This window comes from Spinacia oleracea, chromosome 1 (assembly GCF_020520425.1).
Source record: "Spinacia oleracea cultivar Varoflay chromosome 1, BTI_SOV_V1, whole genome shotgun sequence".
Lineage (NCBI taxonomy): Eukaryota > Viridiplantae > Streptophyta > Magnoliopsida > Caryophyllales > Amaranthaceae > Spinacia > Spinacia oleracea.
Genome location: NC_079487.1, coordinates 85,458,350 through 85,480,217, shown reverse-complemented (window position 1 = coordinate 85,480,217; position 21,868 = coordinate 85,458,350). Strand labels below are relative to the sequence as shown.

The window sequence follows — 21,868 nt, the reverse complement described above, 5'->3', positions numbered from 1 at the left end:
GGTCTCAGGTTCGAATCCCCCCGCCCCCATTTGTAATTTATATTGCCCTTGTGGCTCATTCGCACCAAAAAAAAAAACATAATTCACTTTGACCCCCTATTTTATTTCTAGCATATGAAAACAAATGTTAGTATATAATATAATGTTGGTTTCATCTTAATATATATTTTTAAAATATTAATATTTTTATAAGTTTTTATAATTAGTTAAAGAAATTGGTGGTCAAAGTTGTGCACTGGCCAAGTTGTGCATTGGCAAACATGTCCAGTCAAAACAGGTCGAGTATTAAGGGACGAAGGGAGTAGCTAGGTTTTGGGAACAATTCCCAAAATCCTAGCACTATACATAGTCCAATTCCAAAGGTGAAAGAACATTCAATTCATTCCCACTATAGTTTCTTTATTTTGCTCTGCCTTCTCTTTAAACACTCTCTCTCTCTCTAATAAATATTTAGTTAAGCCATTAGAGGGAATGTTCCTACATAAATATTCTTGTTTTGCAGGTTGTCTCGAATATTGTGCCCGCGTATACCAGATACCTCATTGAAAGTGTGTACACGTCAGCATCCCGAAAAACCCCACATCAGAACTAATTAATTGAGCAATTAAACTAATTAGTTTAGCAACGAAATTAATAAGTTAAGAAATAAAAACAAATTAGTTAAGCAATAGAACCAATTAGTTAAACATCAAAACGATGGTCTTTTCAATTATGCAGTCTTACACAGAAATTGTCGACATTCCGAATAAAGTAATTAAGTTAAACTTATATATATATATATATATAACTTTTTTTTTTGGAAATAAGTTAAACTAATTTGATCTTAAATAATACACCATTTTACATGGGAGTGTCAAGTGTGGTACCCACAACATTTTGCATGCATGGAGAATAACAAAAGACAACAGAAAAGTGTTCATGGTTTTTGGTGCGATCAAAAGGTCTTTCAGATTAAAATTCGACTTTCATTTATTTATTTGTAATAATTTATTTTTTATCCTTACAAAAAATAAATTGGTGCAATTAATATTCGATTTAATTCTTCACTTCCGTTTCAGTCACTCTGTTCTCTCCTTCCTTATTCCTCTGTTTTCTCCCAAATCAATTCTTCAAAACCTAAATATTCACTTCTCCCTCATGGAAGACGATATTTCACAAGAAAATCCCAATTCAATTTCAAAAATTCCCACATTATTGGTTGATCATAGTTTGCAAATGCAAGGTTAGTTTTTTTAAACTCTACAAATCAAGTTGTTAAAACCCAAAAAACCCAGAACCCTAGCTAAATTGTTGATAAAAAAAAAAAAAAAAAAAATCAATTTTTTTTGCTGTTTTGTTAAACATATTCTTTATTTTTTCAAAGTTTTCGAGATAATTTGCTGAACCCCAACAGAATCTTTATAACTCAAATGGTTAATTTTAAGGTTGAATCTTTTCTTGATTTTCATTTAAATAATGTGTTTTTTAGGGGAATTTCTGATGAAGAAGGAAGAAGATGGTGGTGGGAAGAACTCATTAATGGAGGTAGTACAATTAGAGATAGATATGGAGAAGAAGAAGATTAGGGAAGAGATCATTGCTTCGCAGATCATTCGACGCCGAGAGCTCGAAGCCGAGGTTAGGATGGAGATTATGATGGAGGAACAAAGCATGGGTATGAGGCGTTTTTATAGGGATTCTAATTATGTTGATCCTTGTATGTTAATGAATAATTCATATGGGTTTTTGGGTTTTCGGGACGGACCATCTTATTTTCATAAAAATTTGCTGAATGTAGGGAGTTCTGTTGATGAATTTGGAAAGAATGTGAAATTGATTGGTGGGATTGATGATCCCTTGCAAATTAAGAATAATGTGTTTGGAGATGAAGGGGAGAAGCAGCAAATTCATGACGAAGTTGAATTGGGAAAAAGGCCTTTCGAACGGGACCCTAGTTTGGTTGCTGCTCAAGTTGCAGGAAAATATGTGGCTGGAGTTGGTGGGGAAGAAGTATTGGGCCAGGTGAGGGGGTTTTTCTTCACCATGAGATCTTGATTTATTTGGAGCTCGAAATCGAGTGTTTTTTTTTTATTATTGTTTGAGCCTTTGGATTGCTTGTTGTTAATCAATTCTGAAATGCATGATATATGTGTATATGTGACTGTAAATTATGATAGGCATATATGAAATTGTAATGTTGTTGTCTAAAGGTTATGGGCATTGAATTGTTGGGATGGTGTAGTTCACTACATTTGTGTTCTTTTGTTTGGGGCGGTGCAAGTGGAGTGTGCATGTTGACGAGCTACGGTGAACCTATCACCGAGATAAAGTTTCAATCTCGAAGGAATTTTTATATATCTGTGGGTGCTTTCGACTATTTCGACTTTTCTTGACCAAATAGGGGGGTTGTGTTTAAATAAAAGTGTTTAGAGTTTGGATACAATGATGTTGTTGTGGAGATTGAACTAGGGTTCTTCTCCTGTTGACATGGTCTGGTCATTAACAGTCCTAAGACTTGTTGTTCTCAATATGTGCATCGAGAAAGCTAAACACCAATGTGTTGATTTAGTGTTTTCTGTTAGCTGTAAACATGATATAGACTTGATTTTAGATTTTTTTCATTGGCTTTCTGGAGCTACAGGTCATTTAGATGATCATCATTAGACAATGATGATTTTGGAGGTATTGTTAAATTCTTGAAGTGCTTCACGGATAACCAATATGCACTTCAACTGTGTCAGACTGGTAGTTCATATGCTTAATACATCAGGATGTTCTTGTCCAGTGATATGTTTGATCTTTATAAGGCCTTTCCCAATTTTAGAGCAATCCTTAATGTTCCATTATGGTAGCTGATCAGCGGATATATTCGTATAGGTATTTAGCAATACCTTATTCGTGCTGTCAGTAAACTGGTTACCTATTGTTGTAGCTAATTGATATATCAATCTTGATTCATGTTCATTTTAGTCTCCTTGGTTATGGAAAAATTTACAATTAATTTTTTAGTTGGAATTTGACAAATATGTGTTTTTTTATCATGGTTCTGCAGGCTATGCCTAGTTCAGGCATTTCTGGCAGGAAAAGGAAAGCTGAAACATCAGTAGTAGTAAGTGACGAAGAGACAGCTTCTGGTGCATTGCAGAAGAAGAAGTGGTATTGCTCCTTGTGCGGAGTTTCTGCTACATCAGCAGGAGGGTTGAATCTTCATCTCCATGGGAAAAAGCACAAAGCAAAAGAAGCAGTGACTAAATCTGGTGACACAGGCAGCAATACTAGTAATACTAGTGCAGACAGCTATTCAGTTGAGAATTCAATGCACCCTATGGAGCAAGCAGTAAGCGACGTGCATGTAAACAAAGTGCAGCCTATGGAGGAAGAGAAAAGCCAAGTGCAGCCGATGGATGAAAAGAAAAGTCTAGTTACCAAGAAATGGGAGTGCTCTTTATGTCAGTTATCTGTAACTTCCGAGGCACTCCTAAAAAGTCATCTCCAAGGAAAGAAGCACAAAGCAAAGGAAGCGGTGACTATATCTGGCAACACAGCCAGCAATATTAGCACAGACAGCTATTCAGTTGAGAATTCAATGCAGCCTATGGAACAATTGGTAGGCCAAGTGCAACCTATGGAGCAAATGGTAAGTCAAGTACAGACTACGGAGGAAGAGAAAAGCCAAGTGCTTCCTGTGGACGAAGAGACAAGTCAAGTGCAACCAATGGAGGAAGAGAAAAGCAAAGTGCAGCTGACAGAGGAAAAGAAAAGCCTAGTTGCCAAGAAATGGGAGTGTTCTTTGTGTCAGTTATCTGTTACTTCCGAGACACTCTTAAAAAGCCATCTCCAAGGAAAAAAGCACAAAGCGAAGGAGGCTAAGCTTGGAGTTGGTCAAGGAATGAGTGGTAATTGTGGTGAACCAGCCAAGGAAAAAAATGTGGATGCAAAGAAATGGTACTGTTCACTATGCCAAGTATCGGCTGCATCAGAGAAAAACCTAAATGATCATTTTCAAGGGAAAAAACACAAGGCTAAGGCAGGGTTGGCTGATCAAGAGGCTGGTAATATGGATTCTGATTCAATTGATATCTCAAAAGATGAGGGAGAAGAGGGTCTCATGAATGAGCAAGAAAAAACAAATACAAGAACAGAGCCGCGCAAAATCCAAGTAAGCGAACAAGGAATAGTCGACTCGTTGAACACAGTTAAGACTGGACTAGAGGGGGATGAAGCAGAGACAGAAGAATTGGAGAAAAGTGATTACAATAGCCAAGAGATGGATGGGAAACCTGTGAAGTTGTGGCACTGCAAGATGTGCAATGAAGGAACTTATGATGAAGCAACAATGGCTAATCACAGAAAGAGTAGTAAGCACATGAATATGCTTCGGGAAATTGGTGGCTGTCTCATAGTTGTGTCAAACATGCACAAGGAAGCAGATGAAGGTGAGAAAGGTTCACAAGATGCAGCACTTGAATGAAAATGAAAACTGCTGGGATTCAACTAACTGCAAAACTCAAAGGTTTTAATCTTTATCCAAGGAAATTTGCTGAACTTCCACCACAATTGGCAAATGCGAAATTCAATCATTTTTTGCTATTTGTTGAGCAATCACTTATTAGACTAGATATCCATAACCAGGTGTGAGATCTATGATGTATAATTCAGGTTGTCAGGCTGACTCAAATTTCTATTTGGATCTCAATAAAGTTATAAATTGTGTTAAATAAGATGTGATGAACCCATTTCATGACAGACTAAACTCAGCTACTATCCATAGTTGGAAGTGTGATAATTCAACTACCTGCAGACAGGGGAAAACACGAACCAGAAACAATGGATTATTTCGTATCAACATCTGATCTCTATCTCTTTGGTCCTGCTTTACTTTTAAAGAACATTCTTATTATTGATTTATAGTGTATTAGGTACCCGACCCGTGCACAACCAAGCGGAACATTGTTGTAAAGTACTTACGAAAGTAGTGGAACAGGATATGGTGCTGTAGCCCCATTTTGACTTGTACCAAGATTCTACATGACCTGTGGTAGTTTTCAGACAGAACATTCAAGAGTAGCATCATAATGTCGTCATTAAAAATGATACAACGTGTTCTGAAAGAGGTGAAAATAGATGCGTCAGGAAAGAGGGGTAGGAGAACTTAGCTTGCAGCAAGTAAATGATGGTTATGAACTTATGATCCTACGAGTTTGAAGTTTCACAGTATCACTAAACGTAAAAAGACAATTTTAGCAAACTTCCCCAGATCGGCAACTTTTGCGTAAGACCGCCTTACCGGAAAGACCACTTTGATAGCTTAACTATTTAGTTTCATTGCTTAACTAATTAGTTTCGATGCTTAACTAATTAACCATATATAAGAGTTTGTATCCCCAGATAGTTTCCATCCTTAGTTGTGTTGTTGTTGATGATTTAGACAGTATAACAATTACTTGTATTTGACAGCTTCAGTGTTTTAGACTGGGATTTTAACTTGAATAATGGGAAAAACTCTGAGATTTTTGTGTCCATCTCCTGTAATTGTGTGATTTTGAAGTATGATCGAGATTTTAGAATGCTTTTTTTTTATGCAGTCACCTGCATTAAGAACATTCTGCAAACAATCTGAAGCACCAAAATTGTAGAAGAGGGGATACCAGAACAGAATACATTAATGAAAAGAAGGGGAAAAGACATCTGTTTCAATTCTGTTCCAAACACTCTAAAAATCACAGTAATCATAAAAGAAATTATCAAGTCAGAAACGTGTAGAATTTGGCAATCTTTATCAAACTTCCTTATATATATATAAACTCCATTACATAAGTTGCCAAAGCATTGACATTTACTCTATATGTATTCTCAGAAACAACCTACTAGTAGAAGAAAAGAATGATTCACTAATACAAGGTCAATTTAAGTGGTCTGCACAAATTGTAAGTACTTCTCTGAAGCGCTGAAAAACTCAAACCTTCAACGCCAACGGGTCTTGCCAAGAAATTTTCCTTTTCTCAGCTCTTTTACCATTAGTAAACAAATCCTTAGGCTTCTTCCCTAATTTCACTGATGGAAAACCCACCTCCTCGTTGGCGAGGCTAGCCTGCATTACAACAAAAATCACCAATCAGACATCATGTAATAATCCAAACAATCCTGCTGCAAAGGCATGTACCAGTAGTAGTAGACCTATAAAGTATATTGCAGTGAAATCCCCAAAATAAAAACCCTAGGAACTTACAGAATTCCAAATAGAACCCGTTGTTGGCCGTGAATTTTGCAACGGTGGTTCACTAGTACCAGCGTATCTTCCACTTGGTCCTACTTCATATTTAGCATGTGTCTTCTGTGACTCAACAAAATCTTCCTGTTGTTCTGAATTTGGTGATTGCAACCTCAGTAGGAGGTTGCGTCTCCGCTTCAAGAATCTGAAATCCAGTGAAAAATAATAGTAATGCTTGGCGGCCAAGTATATGGAAGAGTAACTCTTGCAAAATAAAAAAAAAGGTGATGATGGTTTATGACTTAAGCATGGTTCAGCTCTAGTACACGAGTAGTTCTTATCAGCAAAGTATAATCCCAACATCTTCATTGCAGAACGGGGGATCTTTTCAGTTGCGAAAACCATCACAAGGATTACTATTCAACAGTTTGCACACATATTTCTTACAAGAAAAGAAGATTGCTAATCATACACTTGTTGTCATATAAAATTACCTGATTTCATCCAAAAGGGTATCTTTCTTTTCCTTTGATTCCTTTAGCTTTCTCTTCTTTGATACACATTCCTAATATAAAAGGACACAATGAACTAGTTATAATTAAATCATCTATACTAAAAAAATCTTATAAAAGGAAATCCCCACAATTCACCCCTCTTCCATTTCGAATAAGTCTCACAAATTAGAAAGCATATAACCCCAATGAAACTCAAATTAAATCGAACCCTAAAAAGTTCAACTATGATCAACTCAAATTAATCAATAACATAATACAATTCGATAATGATCAACTCAATTAACATCAAACCCGGAAAGATTCAACTGTAATTAACTCAAACCCATAAAATTCCACTGTGATTAACTCAAAATTTAAATCAAACCCTTGAAAATTCCACTGTGGTTAACTTGAAACTTACACACCTCAAAATTTTCTCAGACATCAGAACTACTAAGCAGAAGATACAACCAATTCCACACACCAAACCAAACCAAACAGATCAAAATTGTCCACATAATCTAACCAACAGAAATCAGCAAAATCAAGAAAAAATCGAAAAAATAAAGCAATCCAGGAAAAAATCAGCAAACTAACTGAAATCAGCAAAATCAATAAGAATTCGAGAAAATAAGCAATCAAGAACAAACCTTTTGCAAGACCAAGTAATCTTGCAACAAAGACTGATGCTTTTGCCTAATTTTAGTCACCTCATCAACACCAGAAGAACTTGATCGACGAGAATCCATGAATCAAACAACAACAAGAAAAAAAACACCCTTTTGCTCAAAATCAAATACCCATCAACCAAAATCCCACAAAAAATCAAGAAACCCTAGAAAAACAAATCAGAAACAGGGGAATAACAGAAGAAACCCTAGGAGAGAGAAAGATAAGGTTTGATGAAAAAGAGGAGAGAGAAAAAAGGTTAAGAGGGGGTAGCGTGAAAAGGGCTAATAAGAGAGAAGAAAAGGCTGAAGTTTCTTCACTTTCTCTTCCTGTGGAACATTGAATGGGAAGAGATGTGAAAACCCCAAAAAGGGCCCCTCTGAAAATATATTTGAGAAAGAGAGTTGGTGGTTTGTGATGAAGATGGAACTTGGAAGGCATCGTGGATTTGTGGCACTCTCTCCTCTCTCTCTGAAACTATGCAACAAAGCAATTAAAGGGTATTTCTGTCATAAATGTTTTCATAAAATTGACAGAAAAAGAGGAGAGAGAAAACAAAGGAGCTTTCTTTCTTTCTTTGGAAGACATTACAAGGAAGCCATGATTTTTCCACCCTTTCCATAAAAATCCCTTTTTTTTTTCCTTTTTTTTTTCCTTTCTATTTCCTCTGTTTTCCCCTGTTTTCAAGAGTACACTGTATTTTGGTTGTTATCTTTCCCATATTCGATAAATTTTGAAGATATAAATAGATATGGTGGGCTTTTGATCAATTAAAAAAATGGGGTTATCCTCAAAAAGTAAATAAAAAACGATATTTTTATTTCTCAAAAAAGAAAAAGGGGTTTATTTATGGCTGTTTGGCTATTGCATAAGACTTGTTATCTTCCTGGTTTTAGGGGGGCCATAAAAAAAGGCCAAGCTTTGAACATTGTACATTTGTACACGGAGTATTTGTAATGGTTCATGTAATCATGTGAGATTGGCATGGTGACATGTTGGGTTAATTTGTGTGTGATTTTACAAGACTACCCTTTGCCAAAACTTCTGGTTGTAACCTTGTGGGTCCATCCATGAATGAACAATTCAACTCAACCAAGGAAAACGTAAATGGTGCATCCCTTATTTCTAAGTCCCTTATTTTTAAGTTTTAACTATGGCTAGATATGTCAGTGGGTCGGGTCTGATTCAATCCACTATGACACAACTTATAATGGATCACGTGGGTTGGATCCACTTATGGTTGTGTTGGCTCTGACGGCGTGGGTCGGAATGGTATGTGTTGGAAAAACTCGACCCATGACACATCAAAAAAATATTCGGGTTAGGCGAGTTATGTCAAAGACATAAAATTAATGAATTTAAATTCATATAAAATTTGTAATTTTTTAACGCTTAAGTAATCGTCCAAATCCACCTGACTCACATCGACTCCTAAAACTCGTCTAAACTCCCCAAACCCACATGATTAACCGGACCCATCGGAGCACATCAAGCTCCAAAATCTGTTGCAACCCACCAAATCCATGGGACCCACTCGACCCGCACAACCCACCATGACCCACGACCCACGTAACCCACGAACCACCACGTATTGTGCCCATTTTTTCCAGCACAAGTCACACAACCCACGACCCGTCCCACATTGACTTTTACTGAGGCGTGCCACATGTCAACTATCCCCGACCCACGACCCACCAAACCTACCCATAACCCACCCAACCCGCCTCTTTTTCCATCTCTAACAATGAAAAATGTTTGAAAGTTTTAATTTTTGAGTAGGTTTAATATACAATGTACACTACCTCTTTTCTATAAAATAGTTGTGCTTTTAATTTTGAGGAAAGGATGATGGGAATAAGTCAAAGTTTTGGGTTGTTAGCAAAAAGTAAGTCATTCTTTTAGGTAAATGTTCAAATTTATTAACCAAATATGAAGGAAAAAAGGCTAAGCAGCCAAGTACAAACTAGAAGGACCAAAATGGCATACTACACTAACAATCCCCTTAAAAGAAGGCAAACTTCTTACAAATATAACATCTCACGAGAATAATAAGAAAAATCCATTTTAGCAAATAGCTAGCATCCTGGGATCGATTCTGAAATCTTCTTATATTCCTTTTACCAGATCATTTGAACAACAATGGTCATAGTCAATCTGTAGATTTGGTGCTTCTTGGCGTTCCTTCTAATATGAAGGCTGGAAAACTTTACCTCCATATGCCAATTTCCATACTTTTTGTGAAAGCCCATACACCCAAGAAGAAATTCCCAAACAGCAACAGTAAACTAACACTCAAAGAAGAAGTGTTCCAAAGTTTCATTTTCCTGCTTGCAAAACATACATCTATATTGACTCCAAATTTGCTTAGCCTATCCGAAGTAGTTAAGCGCTCATGTAAAGCAAGCCAAGTGATGAAGATACTTTTAGAGGGAGGAAAGTTGTTGCTTATCATTTTCTTCCATGGAACCTGATCCCAAGGTCCTCAAGTAGCATGATAGGCATTTCAAGACTTTGTGAGGAGTTGAGGATCGTGTTCTAGATAACTTTTGGCATCCAAAGTTTTCCTAAGAATCAAGGAGGCCTGCATAACTTCCAATAGAAGAACATCTCTATTTTTCACATAATAGGTGTGGATCCATTTGATCCACATCTTATCCTTCTTCCGAATCACATTCCACAACAATTTGCATATGGCATCCTAATTTAAAATGTACATGCAAGTAATGTTAAGTCCACCTGCATTCTTTGGGTGGAAGAGAATTTTCCAAGCAACCAAAGGTTTCCTAGAAAGACATGTACTACCAATCCAAATTAAGGAAAGACCTACAAGCTGATTGAATTACCTTTAACACCTTTTTAGGAATGATGAAAACTTGGCACCAATATGAATGTAAGCTACTGAGGACTGACTTGATAAGATGAATCCTGCCTGCATAAGTAAGAGTTTAGCTTACCAAGAATCAATTATATGTAGCACCTTTTGAATAAGAGGTTGACATTGTAAGACTGTGGGTTTCCTAGTCGATAAAGGAACCCCTAAGTATTTGAAAGGGAGACTTCCTTTCTCAAACTTGAACTCTTCAATTATCTCCATCTGCAACTCAGGTTTCACACCATCAAAGTAAATAGAACTCTTACTTAGATTAGCATTTAAACCAGAGGCATAAGAGAAATTCTAAAAAGTAGCATACATTTCTTTGATGGAACCAATATCACCTCGAGCAAATAGAAGAAGATCATCTGCAAAGCAGACATGAGTAAGGTTAATCTTTCTACATCGAGGATGGAAGTGAAAATTTGGATTTAGCTACAATTGACCAAGGACCTGCTGAGATATTCTATACAAAGCACGAAAAAATAAAAGGAGAGGGGATCCCCTTGTTTTAAGCCTCGTTTTGCCTTGATTAGAATTGTAATGTCACCATTAACATTGAAGCAATAAGAAATTGTGGTCAAGCAACTCATAATCCAAGTCACAATCTGTGAGGGAAGCCCACGAAGCTGAATAAACATTGCACGAACGACCATTCAACACAATCATATGCTTTTTGTAGGTCAATTTTGACCATACAACCAATGCTTCATGTTATAGCCTTTAACAAGGAAAGAATAATTTTGATTCATCTTTCCTCCAATAATATATTATAGTGTTACATCAATCAATACCTAGTATTTGAAAAAGATAACCATCTCTATTTTAAGGACATGTAAGCAACATCGTTATGAAGACGCGTGGCTGACACATAAGTATCACCCCTTAAAAAACATGTGGCCAAGCATATATTCCTTCTTTTAAAAATAAAGAAAAAAAACAAACCCAGCACAAGTAGGGGTGTTAAAAAAAATCGACCCGCATTACCGACCCGTTAACCCGCCTACCTGACACATATTAACCAGGTAATTTTTAGTTTTTTAAAAAATAATCGACCCGGGTACCCGACCAGAGAAAATATCTAGGTATCCGGGTCAGGGCACGGGCCGTTCTTTTATTTAAACGGGTACCTGAATACCTGCTAAAATAATATAAAAGAAAACAAATTGGAAGTTGAACGTCGGTAATCTCTGACTCTTGGTAGTCTGTAGGTTTTCTTTTAATTTCCTTCCATTCTTCCGGCCGCACAAACTCACAAATGCTCATTTCCTTCTCTCTCTCCTCTCCTTCTCCTTCAATTCCCACATAAACCCAATATCTCACTCACTCAATATCACTCAAACTCACTTTATATCACTCAAACTCACTCACTTAATCTCAGGATATAAGTCATATAACTATGGATCCACCGCGCCACCGCACCACTGCACCACACTACACCACCACTGGTGCGCCAACAATGACGTTCCACCACACGCACCCCGATAACAAACTGCCATGCGTCAACCCGAACCGTTTCTACCCGAACCGAATGGACCTGAAAACCGTAAATGACCTGATTTATTTCAACCCGAACCGTTTCAACCCGGGAAAAACCTGTTCACAGCCCGAACTGTTTCAACCCGAACCGTTTACTACCCGAACTGTTTCAACCCGGACCGTTTACAAACCGAACTGTTTCAACCCGGGCCGTTTACAACCCGGACCGTTTAGAACGCGAACCGTTTACAACCTGTAACCGATTTACAACCCGTTTAATTCAAACCGTTTAAACTAATTATGATCATCAATTCAACAGTTATTACCTTATTAGAGTAATAAAATGTAGAATGTTATATTCCTTAATTCTTGACAATGTTAAAAAGGTATAAAACTCATGAATTTGTATTGCTTTATTACCCTTGCGCTCTTTTATTGACTCGTATTCAACTGACTAATCATCTAATCATCATTAAACTAAATTGATCTAATTCAATACCTTATAAGCTTATAACCTAAGAATTAATCCGACATTGTTTGTAATTTGCATCCGAATTGATCTGACTAAACATGAACCCGATCCGATATGAACCCGACCCGATTACAATCCGGCTAAACCCGTTAACAAACCAAAACCGAATTGACCCGACCCGACTACAATCCGACCCGACCCGATATGAACCCGACCCAATATGAACCCGACGCAATTATAACCCGAACCGATATGAACCCGACCTAACCCGTTTATGACCCGACCCGATAAGAACCCGCACCACATAACCCGAACCGTTAATTTTTCAACCCGACCCGAACCGAACCGATAACAAAATAAACCGGTTCCAATCCGAACCGATGAACCGAACCGAAACCGAATCAATGACCCGATTCAACACCCTAGTAATGAGGGTTATAGACTTGTAAATTGTAATTGACCTTTTAAGTGTTAGATACGTATTTTTTTTTACGTGTACACCCAACTGCCCAAGTGCGCAATAGAGTTCGCTATGACAATAAAATAACTAAGAATCCGAGATGATGTTACAAATTCAGGTCGAACGAACGATGAGGTGATGGTACCAGAAATTAGACAAGAATAATTACGCACACATAAAAACCACACTTTGCAGCTTTTTTGTTCAACCTGCCGCCATAAAACCATTTTGCTTCAAAACCCCTAATAAACGGCTCAAATTTGTGGAAAAAATCATCAGGATTCAATCTTCAATTGAAAAACCCTCTCCCCTTCAAAGTTCAAAACCCTAGATTTGTGAAATACCCAGAAACAATGGAGGCCGAGAATAATAGTAAAAGTAGCAGCGCCAGCAAGATAATCCCAGAAAAAGTAATGGAAGGAGTAAGAAGAACATTGGCAAACATTGATGAACTTCAATCAAAATTTGATGAATTTCTCTCTCTTGCTTCTGACCCTGATGTTCTGTCTCAATTACCCCCTTTAGAACGAGCTCAATCCCTTCTTTTGCTGTCCAAACTTACTTCAGTTCTTCTTTCTGGTAATTATAAATTATTAAATTCATCATTTTTATTGTTTAATTTCTCTTTGTTTTCCAATTTGATTTTCTTTTATGAATCTAAAGTTTGATATTTATTGTTGGTTTGTTTTGTTTTGATATAGTGAGGTTGAGATGCAGTGGGGTTTACCCTGATCACCACCCAATCAAAGGAGAGCTGGTATGCTTTAAATATTTCCTTTCTTTACTATTTTTTGGATATATTGTGAATGGAATTTGTTAAGTATTTTATCGTGATGTTTAATTTTTATGTGAATTTTATCTATTTTATGTTTTAATCAATTTTGTGTGCTGTTTTAAGTTAATATTATATGGGTGATCAATTTGGTGTCTTCTACAAAGAAAATAGAGTATCTATTTAGAGATTAACTTGATCATTTCTTGTTTGTTAATATTTTTTCTTAAATTTTGATGTTTTTGTCCTGCCTAGTAGTTTTGTCAAATTAACATTGCAAATATATTCGTTGGTAGATGTGCAGTTTCTGTAGTTATTTGTACTTAGTGATTTAGCTTACACTTCATTGATTCTGTCTTATGGTTTCTTATATAGGATAGGTTGAGCCGGTATCAAGAAAAACTCGAGCGCTTTGTGGATATAAGTAAAGGTATTAAACACTAGTTTTGGTGGGGTTGGTTGTTTTTGCAATTGGAGTCTATGCTGGAAAACCACGATGTTTTATACAAATTATTACTGTTTTGATTTTTTTTTTTTGGTAGTAACTTACGCTTTATTGTGATTAGTAATCCTTTCATGTCTTCCTCTTATTTCAAAGCACCCTTGCGGCCTAGTACTAAAGTGAACACCCAAGCAGCAACGCGCTTTATTGAACACTCTTTGCCTGATCTTACAGCTGGTAGGAGGCCTGTGTCTTACTTTTATTGGAAATACAATTTCTTATACTTTCCTTTGAATTTGATGTATTGTCTTCGTCAACTTTGTAGAGCAAAGAAAAAGAATGAGGGCCATCAGTAAGGGCGATGAAGGTAGGATGAAGTACTCGGAGAGAAATATCCAGAAGAAGAGGAAAACTCCGTTAAGTGACATGAAATCTGTACGAGAGGCTGCAGAGGACTTTCTGCAGAAAGCTGCTCGTGAACTTCTTGGTGAAACCAATGGAGGCGTAAAGGGGCCTCTGGGTCCCGTGCAACCTGTAGATATTGATGAGGATTAAGATACTGGTAAAGTGGCTCTCAGATGTTCTTACATGGTAGGTGTATCATCAGTTACTTTTTCATTTTATTTTATGATGATCTAATAAATTTTTCTGTAATCTGCATGTACATATTGCTTTCACGGAATTTGAAATTGGCTAGCTAAGATACTTGGACAACTCATAAATCTAACAATGTCACTTTGTTAGAACTTTGTAGCTTTCCTTAGGTTGGTGGTGGCCAGCCCTGGCCCGAATATTGTGGAGACCCTGCTCTAATGTTAAAAATTAGGCCCCTGAGTTTTTTCTTTCAACATCAACCTATAAACAAAATTAAGCCCCTGTAAAATTTTAAAAGCAGAAATGGTTTTCAACAATCTTCAAATAAACAAAAAATTAGAAAAAAGTGCAAAAGGTTTGGCAAAAACTTAATGGATAAAAAAATAATGTACTTGGGAAAGGGAAGGTGGGTACTTGTGATCATGGGATGTCTTGGAAGACAGTAAATTTTCTGAATAGCTATGAGAATGCATATCTGCATAATTAGTTTATGTAGGGTGGCTTGAAGAGGAACATGGTTGGTTAGTTAGAAGGAAATGAGAATTAGAAAAAGCTTTTAAGTAAGGGAGAGTAGTCAAAGAGAAAAATATTCAGAATATTGAATTGTTGTCTTAGTTTGTTTTGCCTTTTGGAGTGATACAGACCATTTGAAAGCTTGTATTTATCAATCAATTGTTTTTTTTTTTTCTAGAAATATTAATTGCATTGATCTTCTTGATATGTTAAATTTGCAATGACTCTATACGGTTATGCTAGTTCATAACAAATTTCTACTCATATTTGTGTATGAGGAGAAATGTGTTATGAACTAGTATTCATAGGAGTTTATCAAATAAGTGCTGTTAGCCTTCCACTGGTAAGAACTTTTTCTCATCCCTTCCACTGACAAGGGAAATAATTGCTGTTAGCCTTCAACTGGTAAGAACTTTTTCTCATCCCTTCCACTGACAAGGGCAACTAGAATAGAGAAGACAGTACCCCGCCCATCTATTTGTACTTGCAACATAAGGGAATGGCGAAGGGTTGTAAGAGAAAAATATGTTAGAGAGAAAGAAGGGAGGTGGGGGTGGGGGGGTGGCCTAACTTAGGAGTAACAGTAGTCAAAACACATTTTTCCAGAAAAAAGTGTGATGCACTTAGTAAGGAACATTTCAAAGAGTAATGACAAGGGATGGATTGAGTAAACAACTTTCTATGTTAATATTCCTACACTTTTTGCATTCTTCTTCATTTTACTCCTCTTTCTGTTCACTCTGGATTGTTGGTCCTGTCTACAAAGTAAAGTGAAGCTTCATCATTTACTTCAATTGATTATTGCCATTGAGGTTTTTGTTTCCTAGATGAGGGAAATGGTGGCAAGTACCTCAGATTCCCTTTTTCGTTTGTGTAACTGTTCTGTTCTCATACCAAAGTATTGCTGGTAGCTATTGTAGTTCTTGTTCGGAGCGCATAGATTTATGCACCCAGGGTTCCTGTGTACGTGTGATTCTAACAGCTTGTAGGTTATATGCAGAAAATTTTTACATGTTGGTGCAAGGAAAGACCTGTTTGTAAAGGGGCAGAGAAGATTTATTATGTATTCATTCCATGGATACTCATGGAGAGAGGGTAATCAAACAAGCATTGAAGGGATATTCTAGAGGCAGTTCCTTCCTCCTACAACCTGTTCCGTTGGATTTCCATGTAAACATATCTGATTAAATTCAAGGAAAGGGTTCTGCTTATATCATGTTTGCAAACAACAATGACAACAGTCAGGCATGTATCCTGCTGTTGGGAAGATATTGGGAGATGGTGTAATGCATCAAGTATAGGGGAAGGGACACTTTAGGTAATACAAATAAGTTAATTATTCTTACCTTGAGGAGGAAGGCAACTAGGAGTTATGTATGAAGGAGATCATTGAGAGGGAAGTTTATGATGAATATTGTTGAGAAGTTTTATTTTGTTTTGAGTAACTTTGTTTAGGGAGTTTCCACTCTATCCAGCCATTCGAATGTGCATGGATTGTAGCCCCAATTTGACGATTTAATCGCGTTGAATTACAATCAACTATCTTTCTTTTCTTCCTTAGTTCTATTTTCTGTTTATGCAATCTATTACAGAAGGTTAGGTTACTTAGCTAAGTCAGAAAGCAAAAGGTTATGTGTTAATAGAGAGACTAAGCAATGGTCGGAAGAGAAGAAATGTGTGGAAAGCAAGTTTTTGTCTAGATGCTTATGCTTGCGAATTTGGAATAGATAATTAAACGAGCACTAGACAGATACTCTAGATTTGTAGGCGAGACAGTTCCTACAGCCTGTTGTGTGTTAGGTCTCTAGTGAAGATACTACATTTAATGCAAGAGAGAATAATGGTAACTCTTTTGTTGGGTAGGATTGGTCTAAAATTTACTTGTTTGTTTAAGCATTTAAGCCTTTAAGGCTAAATATTATGCACCATCGGAACAGAAGGGGACTCAATATTACTTATGAAAATAGATGATAAAGTTTCTTAATCATATGATCTTTTGAAAAGTTCTTATTTTTTCCATTAGACATATTTAATAAAAGTTCAACAAAGTGAGACGTCTCTGTCACTAATTGGCTATTGTGATTGAGTTTATGTTTCCTATAAACAGACTAAAGTTTTTCCAACATTTTTTAGTTTCTGCAAGTTTTTATAGCCTGCTCTTTTTAGTTTACAATTTTCACTTCATCTGCTGGTGAGTCTTATCTTAATGAATTTATCTATTGGGCTTGATACGTAGCAGTGCTTGTTTTTTGTTCACTTGTTCAGCATAGCATCTTGCAGTTTTCTTTGTAGAGATAAAGGCTAAAAGGGCTTTTTGGCCTTTTTTAATGGATGAAACCTTTGTAATTGTACCTTAAAAATGGACCTTTTATAACCAACAGTTTGTGAAAAAAGACCTTTTATAACAAATATTGTGAGGATACACCTTATTTGAAACCCTTTTGCCGGATTCCAGCCAAATAGTCAAACCTCCAGCCTTTGACCTCTTGTTTTCCCTCTAATTTTATGTATGCGTCTCACACCACTCTACTCTTTTCAACTTCCTCAAATCTTTTCCACCGCCTTTCACTCTTCTCATCTCTCTGTTGTATATTTCTCTTTCGATGTTTGGCACAAGGGTCTGTGACATGTGTAAGTGACCTCACTGAAGATTATCAGACCCACTGTTACCTGATTCGCTAGTATGAGACTGGGTACGGGTTCGCAATTCGCTACTTATGTTGCTAAATTAGACTAAAATTGTACCACTTTCATGTTATAATTCACCTTTTGCGGTTCGCGGTTCGTGGGGTGATTAGAGAATTAGGTAACACTGATTCAGACTCATCGCAAAATTCATTAGGGGCTTTTTCTTCTCATCAACAAATTGATTTATCATAAATTCATTAGAAGAATTTGCAGCCTCTCTTGACTATTTCTTAGTCATAGATTTCCCAAATTCAAGATTCTCATCTATACACCGCCACCAAAATAACTGCTGCATACATAGGTCTAGTTAAACCAGATTTTTTTTCTTCTTTTTGAATTTGAAGAGTTGATTGCCATGAATTTTGTTGAAGACCCTGGTAGATTTTTCCCATAAGGTTTCCTCCACACGAGAGAGAAAAAATGAATTTGGTAGAACTTTTTTAAAAAGGCAAGTACAGGGCAGCAACTGAGTGAAAAAAATGCGTGAGATACACACATAAAATTAGAGGGAAAAGTAGAGGGTTAAAGGCCAGACATATGACTATGTCGCCGGAATTTGGTAGAAAGGTGTCTTATTTTGTTTTTTAATAGAAAATGTCATGTACTCCGTAAGGTGCTTTCTCACATTGTTTTTAATTTTTTTTTATAAAAGGTCTTATTTCATAAACTTTTGGTTATAAAAGGTCTTATGTCACAATTTTCCCTTTAATATTGATCAAACATACTGTCTGAAATCCTGATAACCTTGGTGCATTAGTTCAGTTGATCTGTTGTAGCAATTTTAGCAAACAAGTTGATCCGGTAAGACTTGTTTTGTTTTTTTTTTGAGAGGGAAAAGACTTGTTCTTAAAGGATAGCTACGTCCATTTGTAAGTCTTGATTTGGTTCTGAATTGCTGATTCCATTAGCTAAAATGCTATTGTTTGCTACAGTTTTCTTTTGATCTATGAACTTGTTGCTTCCAGGCAATTTTGATCTGTAAGATTGTCTTAACACCTGTCATTCCGTCAAGCTGACATCCTAGCATCATAAGTATGTGTTTGGCTGGTTAACTAAAATTAATCCATAACATGTTTATTCTTCTTGGGTTATGTGAAATTACCTCTAGTTGGAATTTAGGATGCAGAGACATAGCTCCCCAAATCTGAAAAAACATAAGCATGGACTCATGGAGTCATGGGTAATGGATATAGGGAATAATTCATTCGTGAATTTATTTTACCAATATTAGCTGGCACTTAGAACTCATACTCCCACCACATTTTCACTTCCTTTTCCTGAAATCGACTATTAGAAATAGTTTTTCGCAATTTATGTAACTATATTTATCTGTTAAGGTCAAACTTTTTTCCCCTTAAATTAGTGGTGAAAGTTAGCATATAAAGCCAAGTTATAAATTATTTTGGGACAGAGAGAGTTCTTAATAGGAGGCCTTTAGACTGCCATCTATTAATCTTGTGAAGTGGACTGTCGGACTTGAATTTAACGTATGGGAGGGGCTATTAATATGGCATGCCAATTTGTAATCATTTTGTTGGAGAAAATCTTGTGAGATACATATTGGTGAGGAATCGTGGAGTGTGTGGAGACGACCAAATTAGACATTGTGGTAAAAGTGTGTACTTTATGAAATAATGTGCTTAGCTACAGTCTAATGTAACTGTATTTCAATCATACAAGTGCTTCAGAACGGACAATAGGATGATAATTTTTCATCCATAATCTCATATTTAACCAAACATCCTTATCTTAAGAGATTGATAATTAAATTAAACTAAATCTGGAAATGTGAAAATCGAATTGGAAGAAAAGATCCACTATCATGAATAATCTCTTAATTATTTGCTAGTGCTGTGACTGCTGTTTGCAAGTCAAAAGCGCGCCGAGACTAAAAGTAATGATACAATTCAATGGCTAACAAGAAATTCCAAAAAGATGCTAGCAAACACGGAACACACTGTGTAGAAAGAAGGATAAAGATAAATCCTTTATATACATTTTAGCGTATCTCAAGAATTTTCACAAAGCATCTAAAGAATAAGAATTATAAGTTGTATGTCCGTATGCATGCACTATCAAGTCGGCAGTTAGCAGGATGTGTATATTAAAGTACCTTCCTAGTTTCTACAGCATATATAGGTACTTGAAAAGAATCAGGCGACTCTTGCTCCGAGTGCCATATAGTTCTAGAAACTATTCAGATTCTGGTCAACCAAAGCGAGGATAGCACTTTGGTTTTTTTTACCCTTTCTCGACACTTTCAAGCTGACGTTCTTGTATTACGCTTAACTAAATCAAACATTTAGCTGAATTCTCCTTTGGTCCTTTCTATTTGCTATGAAGTACGGAGTAGAAGTTATGTTAGTTGTCTCCATAGTCAAGGATTTATTAGAAACAGCCACTTCGCAGTAATAAGACATCAGCAAAAAAAAGTGTCTTTCTGCAAGAATTAGCAGGCTGCAGACATCTGACCCATCAGAACAGACTGTGCGCGAGTTTCATTTGACGCACTAGAGTAATTGCACAATATGATAGGCTAGAAGATGACCAAACAAGAACCTATAGATTTGGTTTGTAGCTTACTGTATATAGGCATTTGCTAATTGATACATATATGTGAAAAGTTTCCAGATACATAACAGCAATTTCACTTCCTGTTTCTGAAGTATTTAGGGTTTGTACTCTAGCTTTTGACATGGTGTTTGGTAGAGAGGGTTGACTTGCTGATTCCCTCCAAACTTGTACTTTATGATATTACGCTAATAATGAAACTCATTTGAGCTCATCTGTGAACATAAGATTTAAGGTCAGCCATGTACAAATATTGCACCCTTGTTTTTTGCCTACTTATCTTTATTTTTGTGCACACTTGTTGATTCTCAACATAGGAAGTATGAGTTTTTTGTTTGTATATCTGTATGGAAATGTACATATTATGCGGTAGTAGCTTTCTACTTTTCCTCCTACCGAGTCATTTTTTCTGTGGATGTTATGTTCTTAAGTATGCATAATTTTTTAATTTGCACAATCTAGTTATTATTTATGTATTTACGTACTCTCTTGTTGTGCTCACTACAGGCCTCTAGGTTCTGAAATCTCAGACTCCAGCTGTGAGGATGAGTAGTTTGTTTGTTAGACCAGCACCACCACGTATGTGCATAAATGGCGTCTTTACGGGGCAAGAGGTGATCTTCATCTTTGATATTAGTCTTCGAACCAATAAATAATCACAACTTGTGTTAATATATTTGTTGGTAGCTGTGGTAGTGGTAGTGGTAGTGATAGGAGAAGACTATTGTCAGCTAGGGGGATGATGTATGTTAACTGGAGACTGTTAAGCCTATGGAACAATTGTACAAGTTAGCTCCTTTTTTCTCTCAGAACTGAATCCCCTGATATGTAAAATTTTGATGTTTCGGCATCTGTTGTGAAACTGATATTTGATGTCTCGTTTGAAGATCGAAATTACTCCTGTTTTTACCTTGTCTGTGTACTTGGAGGTGTCTTATTACCAATTAGAGTTGATCATTCCACCATCGACATATTTCACTTTGTTATGTTAGGGGCATTTCATGAAAAAACCGGTAAAACAATTACTAAGGGAAATAACTTCTAACAAGAATAGCAACGCGTCTCCTGTGAGACCAGTCACACCATCAATTTGATGGTGTGACGAACGCGAAACCAATAGCGTACCTCCCCTAAAACTAAAAAAAAAAAGTAACATGTCTAAACTATAGAAGTAACATACCTAAACTAAAAAAGTACCTCCTCTAAAATTATATAAAAAAAAGTAACATGTCTAAACTATAGAAGTAACATACCTAAACTAAAAATGTACCTCTCCTAAAACTATTCCGTATAAAAAAAAAAAGTAACATACTTAAACTAAAAAAGTACCTCATCTAAAATTATATAAAAAAAAGTAACATGTCTAAACTATAAAAGTAATACATAAACTAAGAACGTACCTCTCCTAAAACTAATCCGTATAAAAAAAATAACATGTCTAAACTCTAAACTATAGAAGTAACATACCTAAACTAAAAAGGTACCTCCCCTAAAACTACTCCGTATAAAAAAAAAAAAGTAACATGTCTAAACTATAGAAGTAACATATCTAAACTAAGAAGGTATCTCCCCTAAAACTACTCCGTATAAAAAAAGTAACATGTATAAACTATAGAAGTAACATACCTAAACTAAAAAAAGTACCTCCTCTC

The 21,868-nt window shown here is 36.2% G+C and overlaps 3 protein-coding genes across 5 annotated transcripts; 2 read left to right on the top strand and 1 right to left on the bottom strand.

Annotated features, from left to right (window-relative positions):
* Nucleotides 1–934: 934 nt before the first annotated feature.
* On the top strand, nucleotides 935–4,700 carry LOC110775033 (uncharacterized). Of its 2 annotated transcripts, XM_021979637.2 has the most exons (4): nucleotides 937–1,222; nucleotides 1,469–1,654; nucleotides 1,778–2,001; nucleotides 3,032–4,700. In XM_021979637.2, the coding sequence occupies exons 1-4, from the start codon at nucleotides 1,138–1,140 to the stop codon at nucleotides 4,448–4,450; spliced, it is 1,914 nt and encodes a 637-aa protein (XP_021835329.2). In that variant the 5' UTR covers nucleotides 937–1,137; the 3' UTR covers nucleotides 4,451–4,700. The 2 variants fall into 2 exon arrangements, with proteins under 2 accessions (XP_021835328.2, XP_021835329.2); XM_021979636.2 differs by having other exon boundaries at nucleotides 935–1,222; nucleotides 1,469–2,001.
* A 1,054-nt stretch (nucleotides 4,701–5,754) lies between these two features.
* LOC110775032 (uncharacterized) lies at nucleotides 5,755–8,095 on the bottom strand. Its single transcript, XM_021979635.2, has 4 exons — nucleotides 7,335–8,095; nucleotides 6,685–6,755; nucleotides 6,209–6,395; nucleotides 5,755–6,070 (listed from the first exon to the last, which is right to left on the bottom strand). The coding sequence occupies exons 1-4, from the start codon at nucleotides 7,431–7,433 to the stop codon at nucleotides 5,936–5,938; spliced, it is 492 nt and encodes a 163-aa protein (XP_021835327.1). The 5' UTR covers nucleotides 7,434–8,095; the 3' UTR covers nucleotides 5,755–5,935.
* A 4,654-nt stretch (nucleotides 8,096–12,749) lies between these two features.
* LOC110775031 (uncharacterized) lies at nucleotides 12,750–21,125 on the top strand. Of its 2 annotated transcripts, none has more exons than XM_056835381.1 (6): nucleotides 12,750–13,215; nucleotides 13,338–13,393; nucleotides 13,784–13,838; nucleotides 14,007–14,087; nucleotides 14,176–14,441; nucleotides 15,958–16,510. In XM_056835381.1, the coding sequence occupies exons 1-5, from the start codon at nucleotides 12,990–12,992 to the stop codon at nucleotides 14,403–14,405; spliced, it is 648 nt and encodes a 215-aa protein (XP_056691359.1). In that variant the 5' UTR covers nucleotides 12,750–12,989; the 3' UTR covers nucleotides 14,406–14,441; nucleotides 15,958–16,510. The 2 variants fall into 2 exon arrangements, with proteins under 2 accessions (XP_056691359.1, XP_021835326.1); XM_021979634.2 differs by lacking the exon at nucleotides 15,958–16,510 and adding an exon at nucleotides 20,724–21,125 and having other exon boundaries at nucleotides 12,753–13,215.
* Nucleotides 21,126–21,868: the final 743 nt, after the last annotated feature.